Genomic DNA, 16,986 nt, shown 5'->3' with positions numbered 1-16,986 from the left:
GACCAATAGCTTGGTCAAAGAAATAGGTTTTAAGGATTGTCTGAAAGGGGGAAAGCGAGAAAGCAAGGCAGAGAGTTTTAGGGAGGGAATTCCAAAGGGTCTTGGTACCTGAAAGCTCAGCAACCAATGGAGTGATTTAAACCAGGTGTGCTTAACAGCTGTGCAGATTTTTCAAAGGGTTGTATAATTTGAGGAGATAACAGAGTTAAGAAGGGGAGAGGCAGTGGATAGACTTGAACACAGATGAGAATTTTAAAATCAACCAGGAGTAGGTGAATGCACACAAGATAATGATTGTATGGGGCTTGGTGCAAATTTTGGATAAACTCGAGTTTACTGGAAGGGGAACGTGAGGCGAGAAACTGTCCACGTGTGCACTGAAATAGTAAAGTCTAGAGTTAAAAAAAGACATGGACGAGGGCTGCAGCAGATCAGCAGGGAGGGAGTATGGTGACATAACGGAAGTGAAAATATGTGGTCTTAGTAATGGCATAAATAATAGGTTGGAAGCTTATCTCAGTCAAATATGACATTGACCTTGAGAACAGTGCTATTCAGGTTCAGACAGCTGCCTGTCAGTGACTAAGGAACTGAGTTTCGGACGGGTTCCACAGACTATGGGTAGGATTTTCAAGCTCAGTGCACCACTAGGATTGGCTGGTCCTGCTAAAAGTCATTGAACCTTTGGCTGGGCCACCATGTCCTGCTATGATGGGACTGGAAAATCCCAGCCTATGTGCAGAATTTTTGTTTTTTCTTGGTGTTAGACCAGGCCAGAAAAGTGGTCCATTAACTGGCTGCACAGCCGATTTTTCTTGCCATATTATCCAGCGCTCTGAAGAAAGAAATCCTGCAAGCATGCCATCACACTAGTGTACTGGACTCTGAAACAGCTGGCAGTGTTGGCTTTCCAGAGATTGGGTTGTCATTTTTAAGGGGTCCCTAATCTCTGGCACAAAAAAAAATGAAGAACCTCTCACATGCACATGGGGAATCTCCCCACACCCCATGGACCCATCCCCGCCTCCATATACACACCAACCCAACAATCCTCAGTGGACAGCATGGCGCAGCAGTTGAATGCAAGTCCAAACTTGTGTTCTGCGGAGGTAAAAGCTCGTATTGTGGCAATTAAAGGACGGCAGTTGAGCTCAGCAGTTGAAAAGTATGGACGTCTTTGCTGTCCTCATAGAATCCCTACAGTGCAGGAGGAAGCCATTCAGCTGACCAACTCTCCAGCAGAGCATCCTATCCAGGTCCTATCCCTGTAATCCCATGTATTTACCCAGCTAATACCTCTAAGCCACACATCCTGGGACACTAAGTGGCAATTTAGCATGGCCAATCAACCTAATCTGCACATCTTTGGATTGTGGGAGGAAATTGGAACACCTGGAGGAAACCCACACAGATATGGGGAGAATGTGTAAATGCCACACAGTCACCCAAGGCCAGAATTGAACCCAGCTCTTTGGTGCTGAGGCAACAGTACTAACCACTGTGCCACCATGCCTCTTCCTTTGTAAATAGTTCTTTACAAATGAATAAATTAATTACTTTCTCCTGCTAAGTAATTGTAGAACCTCCCAATTATTACAGAAAGAATGTTTGAGGGCAAGAGAAGAAATAAAACCATACTGAGTTAATTATTTTGTGCATGATTCTTGTGCATCAGATAATGTCCTCTTGCCAAATTGCTTTGTGTGATATTTTAATAAAATGGAGTCCCAACACCTTAAGTGATTCAAATTTGATGTGGTTTAGATTAATTCAGCTTTGGGACAGGCATCTCTTTAAATGAATAGAATGCTAATGTGCAGCTCACATAAACAGTGGCCGGGATTTTCTGCTCCTGTTTTTGTGAGGTGGGCTTGGCGATGGGAACTGGAAATATCACGAAAACTCTCAAATTGCGTTTCAAGCCAATGTAATCACATGACACGATTATTACTCATCCCCCCATCCATGATAGGACATGTTTCCCAATGTTCTTTTGAATGCATTGGTATCTAATTATTAGGATTCTATGCCTGATTCATCCCCTGTCACATTGGCAAGAGGGCAAAAAGCATGAATCATGACTGGTCTCCCAGAAGGGCTCAGGTGAGTGCAGACAGTGCCAGGGGCAGTACAATGACCAGTACCAGAGGCTGCCAGTGGACGGGGGTTCAAAGTGATTCTCTTTGCACTGGGGCAATCTTTAAAAATGGCGCTCCAATCTTCCAGGGACTAAGTAGCTGGCAGGGTGGGCAAATCAGAGGCCACCTGCCAGCATTACTTTGTGGGTACTATCCCTTTAAGTTTTTTACTCTTAAGTGTGGGACTATGCGGCAGAGAAAGTCACTGTTGCAGTTGGCAGCTTCAATGTCACTTTTCCCGCCTAACATTGACTTTTGCCAATTTCCAGGAAGATTCCATCCAATGTCAATTTAGACATCCTGTAACAACTTTAGTTTCTGGAGAGCAATATCTGTGGATGAAGTCATCGCAACACAGATGGTTTAAGACTACTGTCTACTGTTATTTCAAATTATTTTTGTTAGACTATGGGTAAAGTGGTCTAATTCTCAGGTTTTATTTATGTCCATAAATAGCAGCTGAATTAACAAGAAAAAAAATCTGGCCATTCTGATTCTGTTGCAAACATTAATCTCCGAAGTACTTTTATGACTAGGTTATTTTATACAAATGCAGATATTTTAATTCAATACACCTCATCACTCTCACTTTAACTCTTTACCTAACCGCATATCACATACACATTATAGATGATTTTGAGGAAAGGGGTAGATCTTGTTACCAAGGAACTAACAACAAAATGTCACTGAAGCCACTGCCTTCATACTCATGGACACATGGAAAATATGTAACAGCATGTTACTGTTGCTCTAAACATTTATAGTAATTATGACTTAATAGCATCCAGGGTACAAAGAGAGAGCAACAATATTTTAAAACTAACCTAAGAGTTAAATTCAGCCATTGAATATATTCTTATAATTTATCTCCAAATTACACTCATATGTATAAAATGTCAAAAAATTAAGGCTTAGCTAATGAGACAACAACACAGATATGCACAACTGATGAATGGATAATCATGCACTATTATTTCAAATTGAATTTATTGCCACGATAATTTTTTTAATATTCCTTTTATTTTCAGAAGTAGAATATTTAGAGTTAATATCTTCTGTTAATTCCATAAACCAGTGGTCTCCAAATAATCAATCACAATTGACAGGTCAGTCATGGAATCTAAAGTCGATTGTCATTGGCTGCTGCACCACTGCCGAAAATGCGCGGGACTTGGGTTACCTGTTATAACAAGTGAATCAGCTCACTAGCTGACAAACCATGCCAAAAATGCATAGAAGTTGGGTTTCTTTTGACTGCCAAAATGCAGGTGCCAAACCGTGGATTAAGCTAGGTGAAGACGAAATGATGAGCGAGGAGCCAGGTACTTCCAAGTGGGCAAAAATTAGGAATGAGAAAGTGAATTTCTTTTAAGAATGTCAAGGGCAAGCCCATTTGTCTTATTTGTTAACAGAGTGTAGCCTTGAGTAAAAGGGGTATTTGGAACATTACAAGGCAATCCATTCAAGATTTCAAGAAAATTTCCCTTTAAACAGCATCATTCAGACAAAAAGGTTTGGGGAGTCAAAGAGATTTGTGAAAATTTAACAGCCACTCTTTTCAAAACCTGTGGCTAAAGGCAAGGCTAACAAAAAGGTGTTGTTTCACATCAGCCATCTACTGGCAAAACAGAAGAAACCGTTCACCGAGTTATCAAGGGGGCTATGATGGTGCTGCCAACACAAGTTGAACAGATTCTGTGACCACCTAAACAAATTGGAAAAGGAATTCAACAGGTGATTTCAGGAGTTAGACAAGATGGAACAAATCATTATGTTTGTCTCAAATCCTTTTCTTCAAGTGGACTTGAAGAAAAGGATTTGGAGAACTTACTGCTAATTTTCAGCAGGAATTTGAACAAAGCAGTGGATTTGACATGGAAAATGGAAATAATCACCTTGGGAAAAACAGAGCTGAAAGCTAGGTCAAGGGACAAGACTTTTGGGGATGTGTAAACAGAGAGTACTACCCTTTTCTGACATTTTGTGCGCTCAAGGTGAAGGTCAACTTTGATTCCACATATCTCTATGAGGTTGCTTCTTCCCCAAAGAAAATCATTAAGCCCAATTATCACACTTGTCTCACAGATGCCCATCTGATGAACTGTGTGAGAATGGCAATCTGAAACTATGACTCAGACTTCACAGCACTCACAGATGATGTACAAGCACAGGTGTCACAGAGTGTCGTGCAGAAGTATGTTTTGGGGAATTTTAGTAAACTCAAATTTTGAAGAGTAGATCTCATTACTGCATTTTGATGCAAAGAGTGATCTTGTGCTTAAAAAGGTTAGAGACCATTGCTGGAAGGAAATCTTCATCGCTCATTATTCAAATTTTGGATACTTCTAAATATCTTCAATAAAAATTTATAGGCGTTTTCATTTCGAAAATGATGAAGGTGATATCCAAATTTGAAACCCAAAGAGCAATTCATAGCCTTTATAAAGTATCACCCACCCTGTCTATACTTCATTTTGTACACAACACTGTTTCTAATTTATTCTGTAGAAATATTATACTTCGATCTGCTTCAGTACTCACCAGATAGCCAATGTGGAGTGAGAATATTGGTGATCCATGACGTATACCCTTCCTTGAAAGAACAAATAAAGGATTCAACATTGCATGGAGCTATGACCTCATTTATCTGTGGCACTTCTGGGTCCAATTCACAGATGGGATTCAGAAAGACTATTCGTGGGAAGAAGGCACTCTGGCGAAGACACACACCATTTTTCATCAAGTGATTCCACAAATTTAATGTTTTGGTCTATAGAATATAGTAAGAGGAGGTAAGTAAGTAATGGGATATAGATTGTAAAATAGTACAAAAAGATAGGACAATGAGCTATCAAAAAAGGAGAGAAAGATGACACTAAGTTGAAAAGCAGAAACAAGGTTTGGTAGTACACTCTCAGAATCAAGTCTGGTTCCAACCCAGCTCTTGGAATTTAAATTCAATTAATAAATCTGGAATTAAAAGCTAGTCTCAGTAACACTGACCACAAAATCATTGTTGATTGCAGTAAAAATCAATTTGGTCTTTTTTAGAAAGAAATTTGCTGACCTGGTCTGGTCTGCGTGTGACTTCAGATCCACAACTGTGTGGCTGATTCTTAAATGGCTTGGAAGCTATACAATAGTATCAGACAGCTACAGAAATGTCAAAAAGGAACAAAACTGGATGGCCCACCTGGCAGTGACCTAGGCATCGAAACCGACAAAGGCATCCAACCCTATCAATCCTACGAGGTCCTCTCCGGGCTTGTGCAAAAATTGGGAGAGTTGTCCAACAGGTTAGTCAAGTAATAGCCAGACGTAGTCATACTCATGGAATTACACCTTAAAGACAATGCCTTAGGCAGCACCATCTCCATTCCCAGTCTTGTCACACTGGCAGGACAGACCCACCAGAGGTGGTGACAACAGTCATGTATGATCTGGATGCAGATGCCCAAGGAGTCCTCAATATTGATTCCGGATGTCATGAAGTCTCATGGCATTAGGTTAAAAAAGAGCAAGGAAGCCTCCTTCTGATTATCACCTACTGCCTCCCCCTGCAGGTCTTCTCCATGTTAAACAACGCTTAGAAAATAAGTGTTAAGGCACATTCTTTGAATATAATAGTGGGATCTTAATTTTGCATTTAACCTATCAGTGTCTGATCCAGAACTTCTTGAAGGTGACACTGGCCACACAAGCGTTCAATTTCAGCATTAACATCTCTCATTTTGATGAGCAACAAGCACAGAGCAGGAAGATACAACTGATTTTTAAAAATAAACTATTTATGCTTTAAGTAAAAGTAAATTATAGCTCAGTTGGTAACATGTTCACCTTTGAGTCATAAAGTTTGTTGGTTCAAGTCCCACTTCAGAGACTTGAGCACCATAATCTAGTTGGTATTGAGTAATACATACTGAGGGAGTGCTGCAGTGTCAGAAATGCCATGTCTCAGATAAGCCATTAAGCAAAAAACCTGTCTGTTGTCTTGCATGGATGTACAATGGCCTATGGTACTATTTATCTCTCAATATCAATATCACTAAAATCAAATATTGCATTTCCTACATTACGATCATAGTATCATAGAATGGTTATAGCATGGGAAGAAACAATTTGGCCAGACACCTTAAATCAGGGTGCTCTGGTTCTTGACTCTTCTAATGGGAACAGTTCCTTCCTATCTGTTTTGTCTAAACTCCTCACAATTTTGAGCACCTCAATCAACTCCCCTTTTAATCTTTTCTTCTCAAAGGAGAGCTACGCCAGCTTCTCCAATCTATTCTCACGACTGATGTTTCATTCCTGAATAATTCTTCAAACTTTTCTTCACCCTATCTAAAGCTTCACATGCTTTCTAACTTTCTAAACTACTATACCCAGAATTGGGCCAATACTCAAATTGAAGCCAAGCTAGAATTTCATAAAGGTTCATCATAACCTCCTTGCTTTTGTACTCTATTTATAAAGTCCAGGATTCTAGAAGTCTTTTTATCACTTTATCAATGTAACATGCTACCTTCAATGATTTGTGCACATATATCTCAAGGTCTTTCTGTTCCTGCAACTACTTCAGAATTGTACCTGTTAGATGACATTGTCTTTCCCCATTCATCCTGCCAAAATCTATCACTTTACATTTTATCACTGCCTTAAATTTCATTTGCCATCTGTCTAAGTCTTCTTGAAGTCTACCACTATTCTCTTTGCAGCTCACAAAACTCACAAGCTTTTGTTTATCGGCAAATTTTGAAATTTGTGCTCCACCAAGGACTCAGCAGCCGCTTGATTAGTATCCCATCCACTATCAAGTGGATACATGAGCAGTGGGAGAACGCATATAGAGCATAACATAGAACACTACAGCACAAACAGGCCCTTCGGCTCACTAGTTGCGCCGATCACTTCTATACCTACTAAGCCATAGACCTATCTATAACCCCCAATCCCATTAGATCCCATATACTCATCCAGAAGTCTTTTAAAAGACCCCAGCAAGTTCGCCTCCACCACCACCGATGGCAGCCGATTCCATTCACTCACCACCCTCTCAGTGAAAAACTTACTCCTAACATCTCCTCTGTACTTGCTTCCCTGCACCTTAAATCTGTGTACTCTCATAGCGACCATTTCAGCCCTGGGAAATAGCCTCTGAGAATCCACCCTATCTATTCCTCTCAACATCTTATAAACCTCTATCAGGTCGCCTCTCAACCTTCGTCTCTCCAGGGAGAAGAGTCCCAGCTCCCTCAACCTATCTTCATAAGGCATGCCTCCCAATCCAGGCAACATCCTTGTAAATCTCCTCTGCACCCTTTCAATAGCTTCCACGTCCTTCCTATAGTGAGGCGACCAGAACTGCACACAGTACTCCAAGTGGGGTCTGACAAGGGTCCTATAAAGTTGCAGCATTACCTCCCGACTCCTAAACTCAATCCCTCGGTTAATGAAGGCCAGTACACCATACGCCTTCTTTACCACATCCTCCACCTGCGAGGCCGATTTAAGAGTCCTATGGACCCGGACCCCAAGATCCCTCTGCTCTTCAACACAGCTAAGACTCCTACCCTTGATATTGTATTCCTTCATCCCATTGGTCCTGCCAAAATGGACCACTACACATTTATCTGCGTTGAAGTCCATCTGCCACTTCTCCGCCCAGTCTTGCATCCTACCTATGTCCCACTGCAACTTCTGACATCCCTCCAGACCATCCACAACATCACCAACCTTCGTATCGTCTGCGAGCTTGCTAACCCACCCCTCCACTTCCTCATCTAGGTCATTTATGAAAATGACAAACAGCAAAGGTCCTAGAACAGATCCCTGGGGCACTCCACTGGTGACCGACCTCCATGCAGAAAAAGACCCATCTACAACCACTCTCTGCCTTCTGCAGGCAAGCCAGTTCTGGATCCACAAGGCCAAAGCCCCCTGGATCCCATGCCCTCTCACCTTCTCAAGAAGTCTTGCATGGGGGCCCTTATCAAACACCTTGCTGAAGTCCATGTAAACCACGTCTACCGCTCTTCCTTCGTCAATGTGCTCAGTTACATTCTCAAAGAACTCAACTAGACTCGTAAGGCACGATCTGACCTTGACAAAACAATGTTGACTATTTCTATTCATTCTAAACTTCTCCAAATGCTCATAAATCTTGTCCCTCAGAAGCCTCTCCATCAACTTACCAACCACTGAGGTCAGACTCACCGGTCGGTAATTTCCCAGGCTATCCCTGTTCCCTTTCTTGAAAATAGGAACCACATCTGCAATCCTCCAATCCTCTGGAACCCCTCTCGTCTCCATCGACGACGCAAAGATCATCACCAGGGGCTCTGCAATCACTTCCCTCACCTCCCACAGTAACCTGGGGTACATCCCATCCGGTCCCGGCGACTTGTCTATCTTGATAGAGTTTAAAAGTTCTAACACATCCTCTTCCTTAACATCCACATACTCAATCTTTTCAGACTGCCGCAAACCTGTAGTACAACCTCCCAGATCACTTTCCACCGTGAATACCGAGGCAAAGTACTCATTAAGCACCTCTGCCATTTCTTCCGGTTCCACACAGACATTTCCCCCTTCACCTTTTATAGGTCCTATCACTTCTCTTCTCATCCTTTTACTTTTTACATATTCGTAGAAGGCCTTGGAATTCTCCTTAATCTTACCTGCCAAGGCTTTCTCATGACCCCTTCTGGCTCTCCTAATTTCCTTTTTAAGCTCCTTTCTACAAGCCTTATACTCCTCTAGATCCTTACCATCTCCTAGCTCTCTGAACCTTTTATACACCTTTCCTTTCGTCCTGACTAGGTTCACCACAACCTTCATGCACCACGGTTCCCGTGCCCTACCAAAACCTCCTTGTCTCATCGGAACGTTATTGTGCAGAGCTCCAGTCAAACATTCCTCGAATATCCGCCACCTTCCTTCTGTACTTTTCCCCAAGAACGCCTCCTTCCAGTTTATTTGTCCAATTATCTGCCTGATGTCTTCATATTTCCCCTTAGTCCAGACAAACACCTTCCTAGCCTGCCTGATCCTATCTCTTTCCAATGCTATTGTGAAGGAGATAGAATTATGATCTCCATCCCCAAGATGCTCTCCAACCGAGAGATCCGACACCTGTCCTGGTTCATTAGCCAGCACCAGGTCAAGTACAGCCTCTCCTCTCGTAGGCTTATCCACGTACTGTGTCAGGAACCCCTCCTGAACACACCTAACAAACTCCTCCCCATCCAAACCCCTTACCCTTGGGATATTCCAGTCGATGTTTGGGAAATTAAAGTCTCCCATCACGACAACTCTGTTATTACTACATCTCTCTAGGATCTGTTTCCCTATCTGCACCTCAACTTCCCTGTCACTATTGGGCGGCCTATAGAAAACACCCAAAGTTATCAACCCTTTGCTGTTCCTAACTTCCACCCACAATGACTCTGTTGGCAGTCCCTCCACGGCATCCTCCTTCTCTGCAGCCATGACACTGTCCCTGATCAACAGTGCCACTCCACCACCTCTTTTGCCCCCAACCCTGTCCTTCCTGAAGCATCTGAATCCTGGCACCTGAAGTACCCAGTCCTGTCCCTGAGATATCCAAGTCTCTGTAATGCCACCACATCACATTCCCAGGTAGCAATCCACACCCTAAGCTCATCTACCTTATTTACTACAGTCCTGGCGTTAAAATAGACACACCTCAGCCCCTCGGTCTGGACATTTCCCTTCTCCACCACCCGTCTAACATCCCTCTCATATCGTCTACAGTCCTTCCCTACCCGGGAGCTAACCTCCTCAGTCTCAGTCTCCTCATCTCTGTTCCCTCCCCCCCAACCATTCTAGTTTAAAGTCCCCCCAGTAGCCCTAGCCAGTCTTCCCGCCAAGATATTGGTCCCCCTGGGATTCAAGTGCCACCCATCTTTACTGTACAGGTCACACCTGCCCCTAAAGAGGTCCCAATGATCCAGGAACCGGAATCTCTGCCCCCTGCTCCAGTCCCTCAGCCACGCATTCACCCTCCACCTCATTCCATTCTTGCTCTCATTCTCCTGCGGCGCAGGCAGCAATCCTGAGATTACTATCTTCGCATTCCTCTTTCTCAGCTGCCTACCCAGTTCCCTATAATCCCTTTTCATGATTGCTTCCCTCTTCCTGCCTATGTCAGCAGTACCTATATGAACCACAACCTGCGGTTCCTCACCCTCCCCTTTCAGGATGTCTGGGACGCGTCCAGAGACATCCTGGATCCCAGCTCCAGGGAGACAAACCGCCATCCGCGACTCCCGTCTGCGTCCGCAAAAATGCCTGTCTGAACCCCTCACTATGGAGTCCCCTATTAGTACTGCCTTGCTGCTCTCTTTTTTAGTTTTTTGAAGTACTGGCTCAGCTCCAGAGAGCTGGCCACTGCTTCCTCCTCCAGATGAGCTGTCCCCCCCAGTGGTACTCAGGCAGGAGTACTTATTTTGAAGGGTGACATCCACCGGCATGCTCTCCATCACCTGAGGTTTCCCCTTCCTAATAGTTACCCACGTGCCTTCTTCCCGTTGCCCGGGTGTGACAACTTGCCGATAGCTCCTATCAATTATCTCTTCATTCTCTCTAATGAGACGTATGTCCTCAAGCTGCATTTTCAGTTCCTTTACCAGGTCCCGTAGGGACTGCAGCTCCACACACCGAGCACAGGTATGGATGTCTGAGAGACCAGGAGTGTCCAAGACCTCCCACATATTGCATCGGCAACAACATACTGGCCTCACACTCATATTTGCCCTTTTTAGAAATACAGAGAAAAAAGTAATATAAAAAAAACTTATAAACTTACCTTGCCTCACCCTTTTTGCTTTGGCCCTCTGAGCCAAAGCCCTTACAGCTCATGCAAAAACAAAAGCAAACTTACCTGCTCTCACTCAGAGCCCCTCTCTCTCTCTCTCTTTTTTTGGTTAGAGGAGGAGGGACGGGTGGGATACTCTACCTGTGTAGAGTATCGGGTTTCTTCACCTTTCCAATTTATGGGGATCCAGAGGGAAAAAAAAAGTGAGACACAGTCCAAATTGGATGAAAGTGGGAATTTGGTGCGGGGGAAGGGAAGTGCTCTTTTGCTTTCTAAGTTTTCCAGTTTTCAGGAAGTGATTTTGCCTTGATATAGGACCAGCTATCTTTTGGTGAACATTGTGATCCAGGGCAGACAGGTCAGCATAAGTGTTTGCAGCTTGAGAAACTTTGGCAGTGTCATTGAGCTGAAGGCTGAGCTATGGAAACTGCAGTACATCAGGGAGGGAGAGTTTATTGGATGCTTTGTTTCACGCTCCTTAGGAGAGCGTCTTATCGCTGAAAGTGGTCAGGAATGGCGGGGGGGGGGTGGTGGTGAGTGGCATTCGAGGGTAGATGGGCTGACTGCCATAGCAACTTGTATAGAATCCATTCGGTGGGTGGGGGGAAAGCACATAAGAATGCACCGGTGGTAGGAGACAATAGAGTGAGGGAGATTAACACAGTTCTCTGCAGCAATGAGTGAGTCTAGATGGCTGTGCTGCCAACCAGGGTTCAGGCCATTTGCTCCAGCTAGAGAGGAAATTGCAATGAGGAACTATCAATGATATAGATAGAATGAGGAAAGATGTTCCGCAATAGAGAGCTAGAGGAACTAACCACTTATATCAAACAACAAAATCTTCAAGGTTATAATCTCTTGACTACCTGAGCCGCAGGCAAATTGAGGTTAATGGGCATGATCTTACAGCCATTATAGAATGTGGTTACAAGGAGATCAAAGGTAGGAACTAAATATTCATCGATATGTGACTTTTTGTAAGAGAAGCAGGAAGAAAAGGGTGGCGGGTAGTTTTGTTAGTGCCAGATGGAATTGGTTTGACAGTAAAAAATGATCTTGGATTGGAAGATATAGAGTACAGATGAGTGGAGGAAGAAGTACTAAGGGAAAGAAGACACTGGTGGGAGTAGTCTATAGGCCCCTCTAACAATAGCTATACTGTAAGATGGAGAATAAATCAGGTGATAACAAGGACATGTAAAAAGGCTGTAAATGAATACTTTAGTCTTCATGTAGATTGGGAAAATCAAATTGGCAGAGAGAGACATGAGGGAGAATTCATAGCATGTATTCAGGACAGATCCTTATAACAATATGTTGTGGATCCAACCAAGGATCAGGCTATTTTGGGGCTGGTAATGTGTAATTAAGCAAGTTTAATAAGCTCATACCTAGAAAAGAGTGACCATAACAATTTAGCTGTCAGTTCCAGAGTGAGAAACTTGATTTAGAAACAACAGTGCTAAACTGAAATAAGAGTAATTATACAGGAATGAGGGCATGGTTGACTGAACTGGATTGGGAAGGGAATTCAGCAAAAAAGACAGTTGATCAGCATTGTAGACGTTTATGAAAATAGTTTATGATTTACGACAAAGATGTATCCTAGTAAGAATGAAGGATTCTATGAAAGGGATAAATCATCCACGGTTGGCCAAGGAGGTTGAGCATAATATTAAACAGAAAGGAAAAACATACAATGTGGCAACAATTAGTGGAAAGCCAAGTTTAAAAAACCAATAAAGATGACCAAAATAAGTAAGAGATAGAAGATTAACTGTGAGCTTAAACTAGCAAATCATATAAAAAGACAGTAAGAGCTTCTCAAAAATATAAAAAGGAAGAGAGAGGCTGAAGTGAACATAGGCCGTGTAGAGAATGAGACTGGGGAACCAGGAAAAAGGCAATCTAAAAAGAGAAGACTACATGATGTTGGGTGTATGGATTAGCATGGATAGAGAATTGCTAACTAATGGAAGAAAGAGTTAGTATAAGAGGGGCATTTTTAGGATAGCCACCTGTAACTAGCAGAATGCCACAGAAATCAGTGCTGTGGCCACATTTATTTACGAAGCATATGAAAGACTTGGACAAGGGAAGTGAATGCATTATTGCCAAGGTTGTGGATGACAAAAATAAGTTGGAAAGCAAATGATGAGGATAGCACAAATGATCAACAGACGGATATAGACAGGTTAAATGAGTGGTCAAAAACTTGGCAGATGGAATGTATCGTAGAAAAATGTGAAATTGTGCATTTTGGAAGGGAGAATAAATGAGTTGAATATTATTTAAATGGAGAACGATTGCAGAAGGCTGCTGCACAGAGGAATTTGGGGGTCTCGTGCATAAGTCACAAAAAGTAAGCGTGCGAGTTCGGCAGGGAGTAGGGAAGGCAAATGGCCTTTATTTCAAAGTGAATGGTGTATAAAAATGGAGAAGTCTTGCTAAAATTATACATGGGACCAGTTAAATCACAACTGGAACTGAACGGTTTTGGTCCCCTTATTGAAGGTAGATATACTGGCATTGAAGACAGTCCAGAGAAGATTCACTAAGTTGATCTTAGGTATGGAGGGACTTTCTTATGAGGAGACGTTGTGTCATTTAGGCCTGTACACACTGGAATTTAGAAGAATGAGAGGCGATCTTACAGACCTGAACATCAGCTTTTTGATTTCTAAAAAAAAAGTAGTTCATAATAAATGATATAATGATATATTATTAAATGCAACATTAAATGGGAGCAAAACTATCAAAAGCTGGATTGACACACATTAGAACGGTAAATACACAGTATGAATCACATCCACAGATTCAGTTTCAGCAAAGGAATTCCTGAATAAATAATGAACCTAGATGACTCAGATTGTGGAAAATATGTATATAAATTTTGCAGAACAATATCAAAAATATTCATTACGTGTGGTTATCTATTTTTGGTGAAGAATGGAAGTTTTCACTTTGAGCATGGCAGCAGTACAAGGTTTATTTTCACAAATATTATTCACCATATACTGGTTCATAATGTGCAAAAAAACATTCATTTGAAGGACACAAAAATATTCCAAAATGGCTTGGTGGGCTTACATAAGGATTAGCTGAACATTAGATAGCAGCTAATCCACTCCCTTATATCTTTCCCCAGCCAGTCATTCAGCACCTGTGTTTAAGTGAGGTGGGGGTTCAAATTTCCCACATTATTGGAGCATGTGCAGCGACTCCCCAAAAAAAAAGGAAAGGAATTATGAACAGGAAAGAAACAGTGCAGTGCCAGAATCAAATGCAAAAGAGGAATTTGTAATAGGACAGCAACCAGGAACAGCAGCAGAAACAGTAGAAGAATTGAAGGTAACAGCTTCGAGGAGGAGACAAATTTTCAACACAAGAACCACTAAGAATAGGAGCATGATCACCACCAGGAACTGGAGTGGGATTGACAAATAAAAGCTATCAGGAGCCAACAGTAGTTGATGTGCAAGCAGAAAAACCACTAGAAATAGAATTGGCACCAGGACAGTAAAAGCAGGGGAGGTGGCTGATGCAGCGTGCAAGAGCAAAAAAGAGGATTTTTCAGCAGTCCAGCTGGTAGAAGTGCGAGACAAGATTGGCAAGGGCAGGATAACCACCAGCAGTTAGAGTGACAGCAGATCAGGAATAAAGGAGAGATAGCAGAACAGGAGGAGTGGAGATCAACAGACCAAGAGCTAAAGATATAGCACCAGTGAGAGAGAAGAGATGACAGGTAGTTACAGGGCTAGCAGCAGCGGGAAAGAACAGAAGAACTATATGAGATACAGTAGGTTTTACTAGGAAGTTCCTGACTAAGTCTCACACTACTTCTGCATTAACATAACCTTTATAGGAAAATCTGAATGTGACTTGTGCACCCTTTTTGTGTTCTGAATTCTTGTGTTCTCCATTGTTGCTGGCTTTTTAGCTGTATTATCATTGTGCTGTTGTTCATTTTTTTTGCACTGCTATCTTGCTGCTGTAGCAAGGGACGTATCCTTAGATTCATAGAATTTTTCAATGAATTCATAGAAACCCCACAGTACAGAAAGAGGCCCTTCAGCCTATCGAGTCTGCACAGACCACAATCCCAACCAGGCCCCACCCTCTGTCAGATAGTAAAACAATTTATAGGAGCTAAAAACTTAATATATATTTGCCATTAAGAATTACGAAGTGAGCATATAACATATTTGCGTATTCACTCAATTATGTCCATCTAAGAACCAGAGACAAAGAAAATCTTCATAAGCACATTGGTGGTGTTGAAATATTTCGGATCAGTGGTATTTTTACTCCTACAGGACCATTGATCACAGAATATGCTCTTATCATTAGAACCATACTTGAAACAGGTAGAATATTGCTGATTTGATCTTTAATTATTTTTGCAACGTAACAAAATAAAACTAGCAGACCACAAAACAGTTGCAAATAGTATTTTCCATCCTTCCTAAATGTTCATTCTCTATGAATTCATAATTATATCAGAAAAATAAAAGCATGCTTTTATTTCTTAATTTCTTAAAATATTTCTTATTTCTTAAAATGCCATTGCATAAACTGAAACAGTATCACAATTGGTCAGCAAAGAAAGTGAGAAAATGCCTATTTGTGACCTTCAAAACTCTCTTTACCCATACGTTTGGCAGTAAAAGTCAATCTAAACCTTCAAAGAGCCAAAGGATGACATTTGTGTACTCTCAAAACCAACATGGGGAAAGTACTTTATTCCTCTGCTCTCCCTAAGTCAGTGTTTATGACAAAAATTTCAATTGTCTTGGTGACACAACCATAAAAATAATTTTCATGTGATAAGATTGGGATACATGGTGAGAGGCAACTGCGAAAGTAATATTTCTAAAATTCTTTCAAGAGATACTTTTTTATATTTACTTAGAAGTTGTAACAAACAGATCTTAAAAGCATTATTGCATATATTAGATTTCAATCTAATTTTAGTATCTAAACAACATTACTTGGAAACCACTTAACATTCTTTGGAACTAAGGTGTCATTAACAACATGCAAGACAAAAAAAAATCAAGAAACAAGACATGACAAAGCACTAACAACTAGTGCTTAAAAACAATTTACTCTTTGTAATCCAGAACTGTTTCATTCAAATGTCATAATTAAAACTTCTTGTTCAATGGTTCAATTGAAAATGTGCAGGGAACCTTTCTCACACAGAGGGTGGTGGTTACCTGCAACACACTGCCAGTGGAGGAGGTGGAAGCAGGCATATCAGCAATGTTCAAGGCGGATCTTGCTAAACACATGAATGGGAGGCGAATAGAGATATAGAAGCTGCATATGGGCAATAAGTTGTGAGTCTACATAAGGATGAGGAATCGGTGCAGGCTTGGTGGGCCGAAGCACCTCTTCCTGTGCTGTATTGTTCTTTCGATAAATAGGAAAAATGTAACTCCAGTTGGAAGTGATTTTGAACACTTGTTCATTTTTAGTACTCACTTCTAGAATTTTGCCACATAGATTTACAGACATCTATGAAGAACAAGAAAAATGTATTTTCTAATTAAGACACTGTTAAAGATTATTAATGAAAAACAAGTGCAGCTCTAAGTATAAGTAGTTCTGTTATTTCTTCAGTTAAAATTATTTAGTGAGGCCACATTTAACCCATATAAAATATAGTTGTCTTTTACTTTATTGGTGGTGTCAAGGTAGAACAGGCACTTGGGCATCAGGAAATTCACTGAGAATTAAGTTTGCCCAGACAAAATGAAAACTTGCCACCACTGGACTAAGAATTGGTTGAGGTTCACTTTTAGGCAAAGAATGGTCAGCAGCTGTGGCCAAAAGCTCTTTAAAATTTTACTAAACATTATTACAAAGTTTCCAACATATGGATGAAATAGAAGTGAAGTTTTTGGTTCAAAATTTATCTTTGGTGATATGTAAACATTTGCACCATAGTTAGATCTTTAACTATAGGAATACGATTAATGGTTCTCAGCATAGTTTTAAATCAATAAA

The 16,986-nt window shown here is 41.5% G+C and overlaps 1 protein-coding gene across 4 annotated transcripts in view; it reads right to left on the bottom strand.

Moving 5' to 3' along the window:
- Positions 1-16,986, bottom strand: part of LOC145354404 (uncharacterized) — a 234,128-nt gene that overhangs the window by 168,515 nt on the left and 48,627 nt on the right. For 3 of the 4 annotated variants that reach the window (XM_080205677.1, XM_080205678.1, XM_080205680.1), the window contains exon 5: positions 4,680-4,908. In XM_080205677.1, coding sequence (XP_080061803.1) covers positions 4,680-4,908 — 229 coding nt within the window. The remainder of the gene's footprint in view (positions 1-4,679; positions 4,909-16,986) is intronic. The other variant, XM_080205679.1, reaches the window with a different exon arrangement.

The sequence above is a fragment of the Carcharhinus amblyrhynchos genome, chromosome 17, assembly GCF_965287045.1.
Source record: "Carcharhinus amblyrhynchos chromosome 17, sCarAmb.v2.hapA, whole genome shotgun sequence".
Lineage (NCBI taxonomy): Eukaryota > Metazoa > Chordata > Chondrichthyes > Carcharhiniformes > Carcharhinidae > Carcharhinus > Carcharhinus amblyrhynchos.
This window is presented reverse-complemented; position numbering and strand designations above follow the sequence as displayed.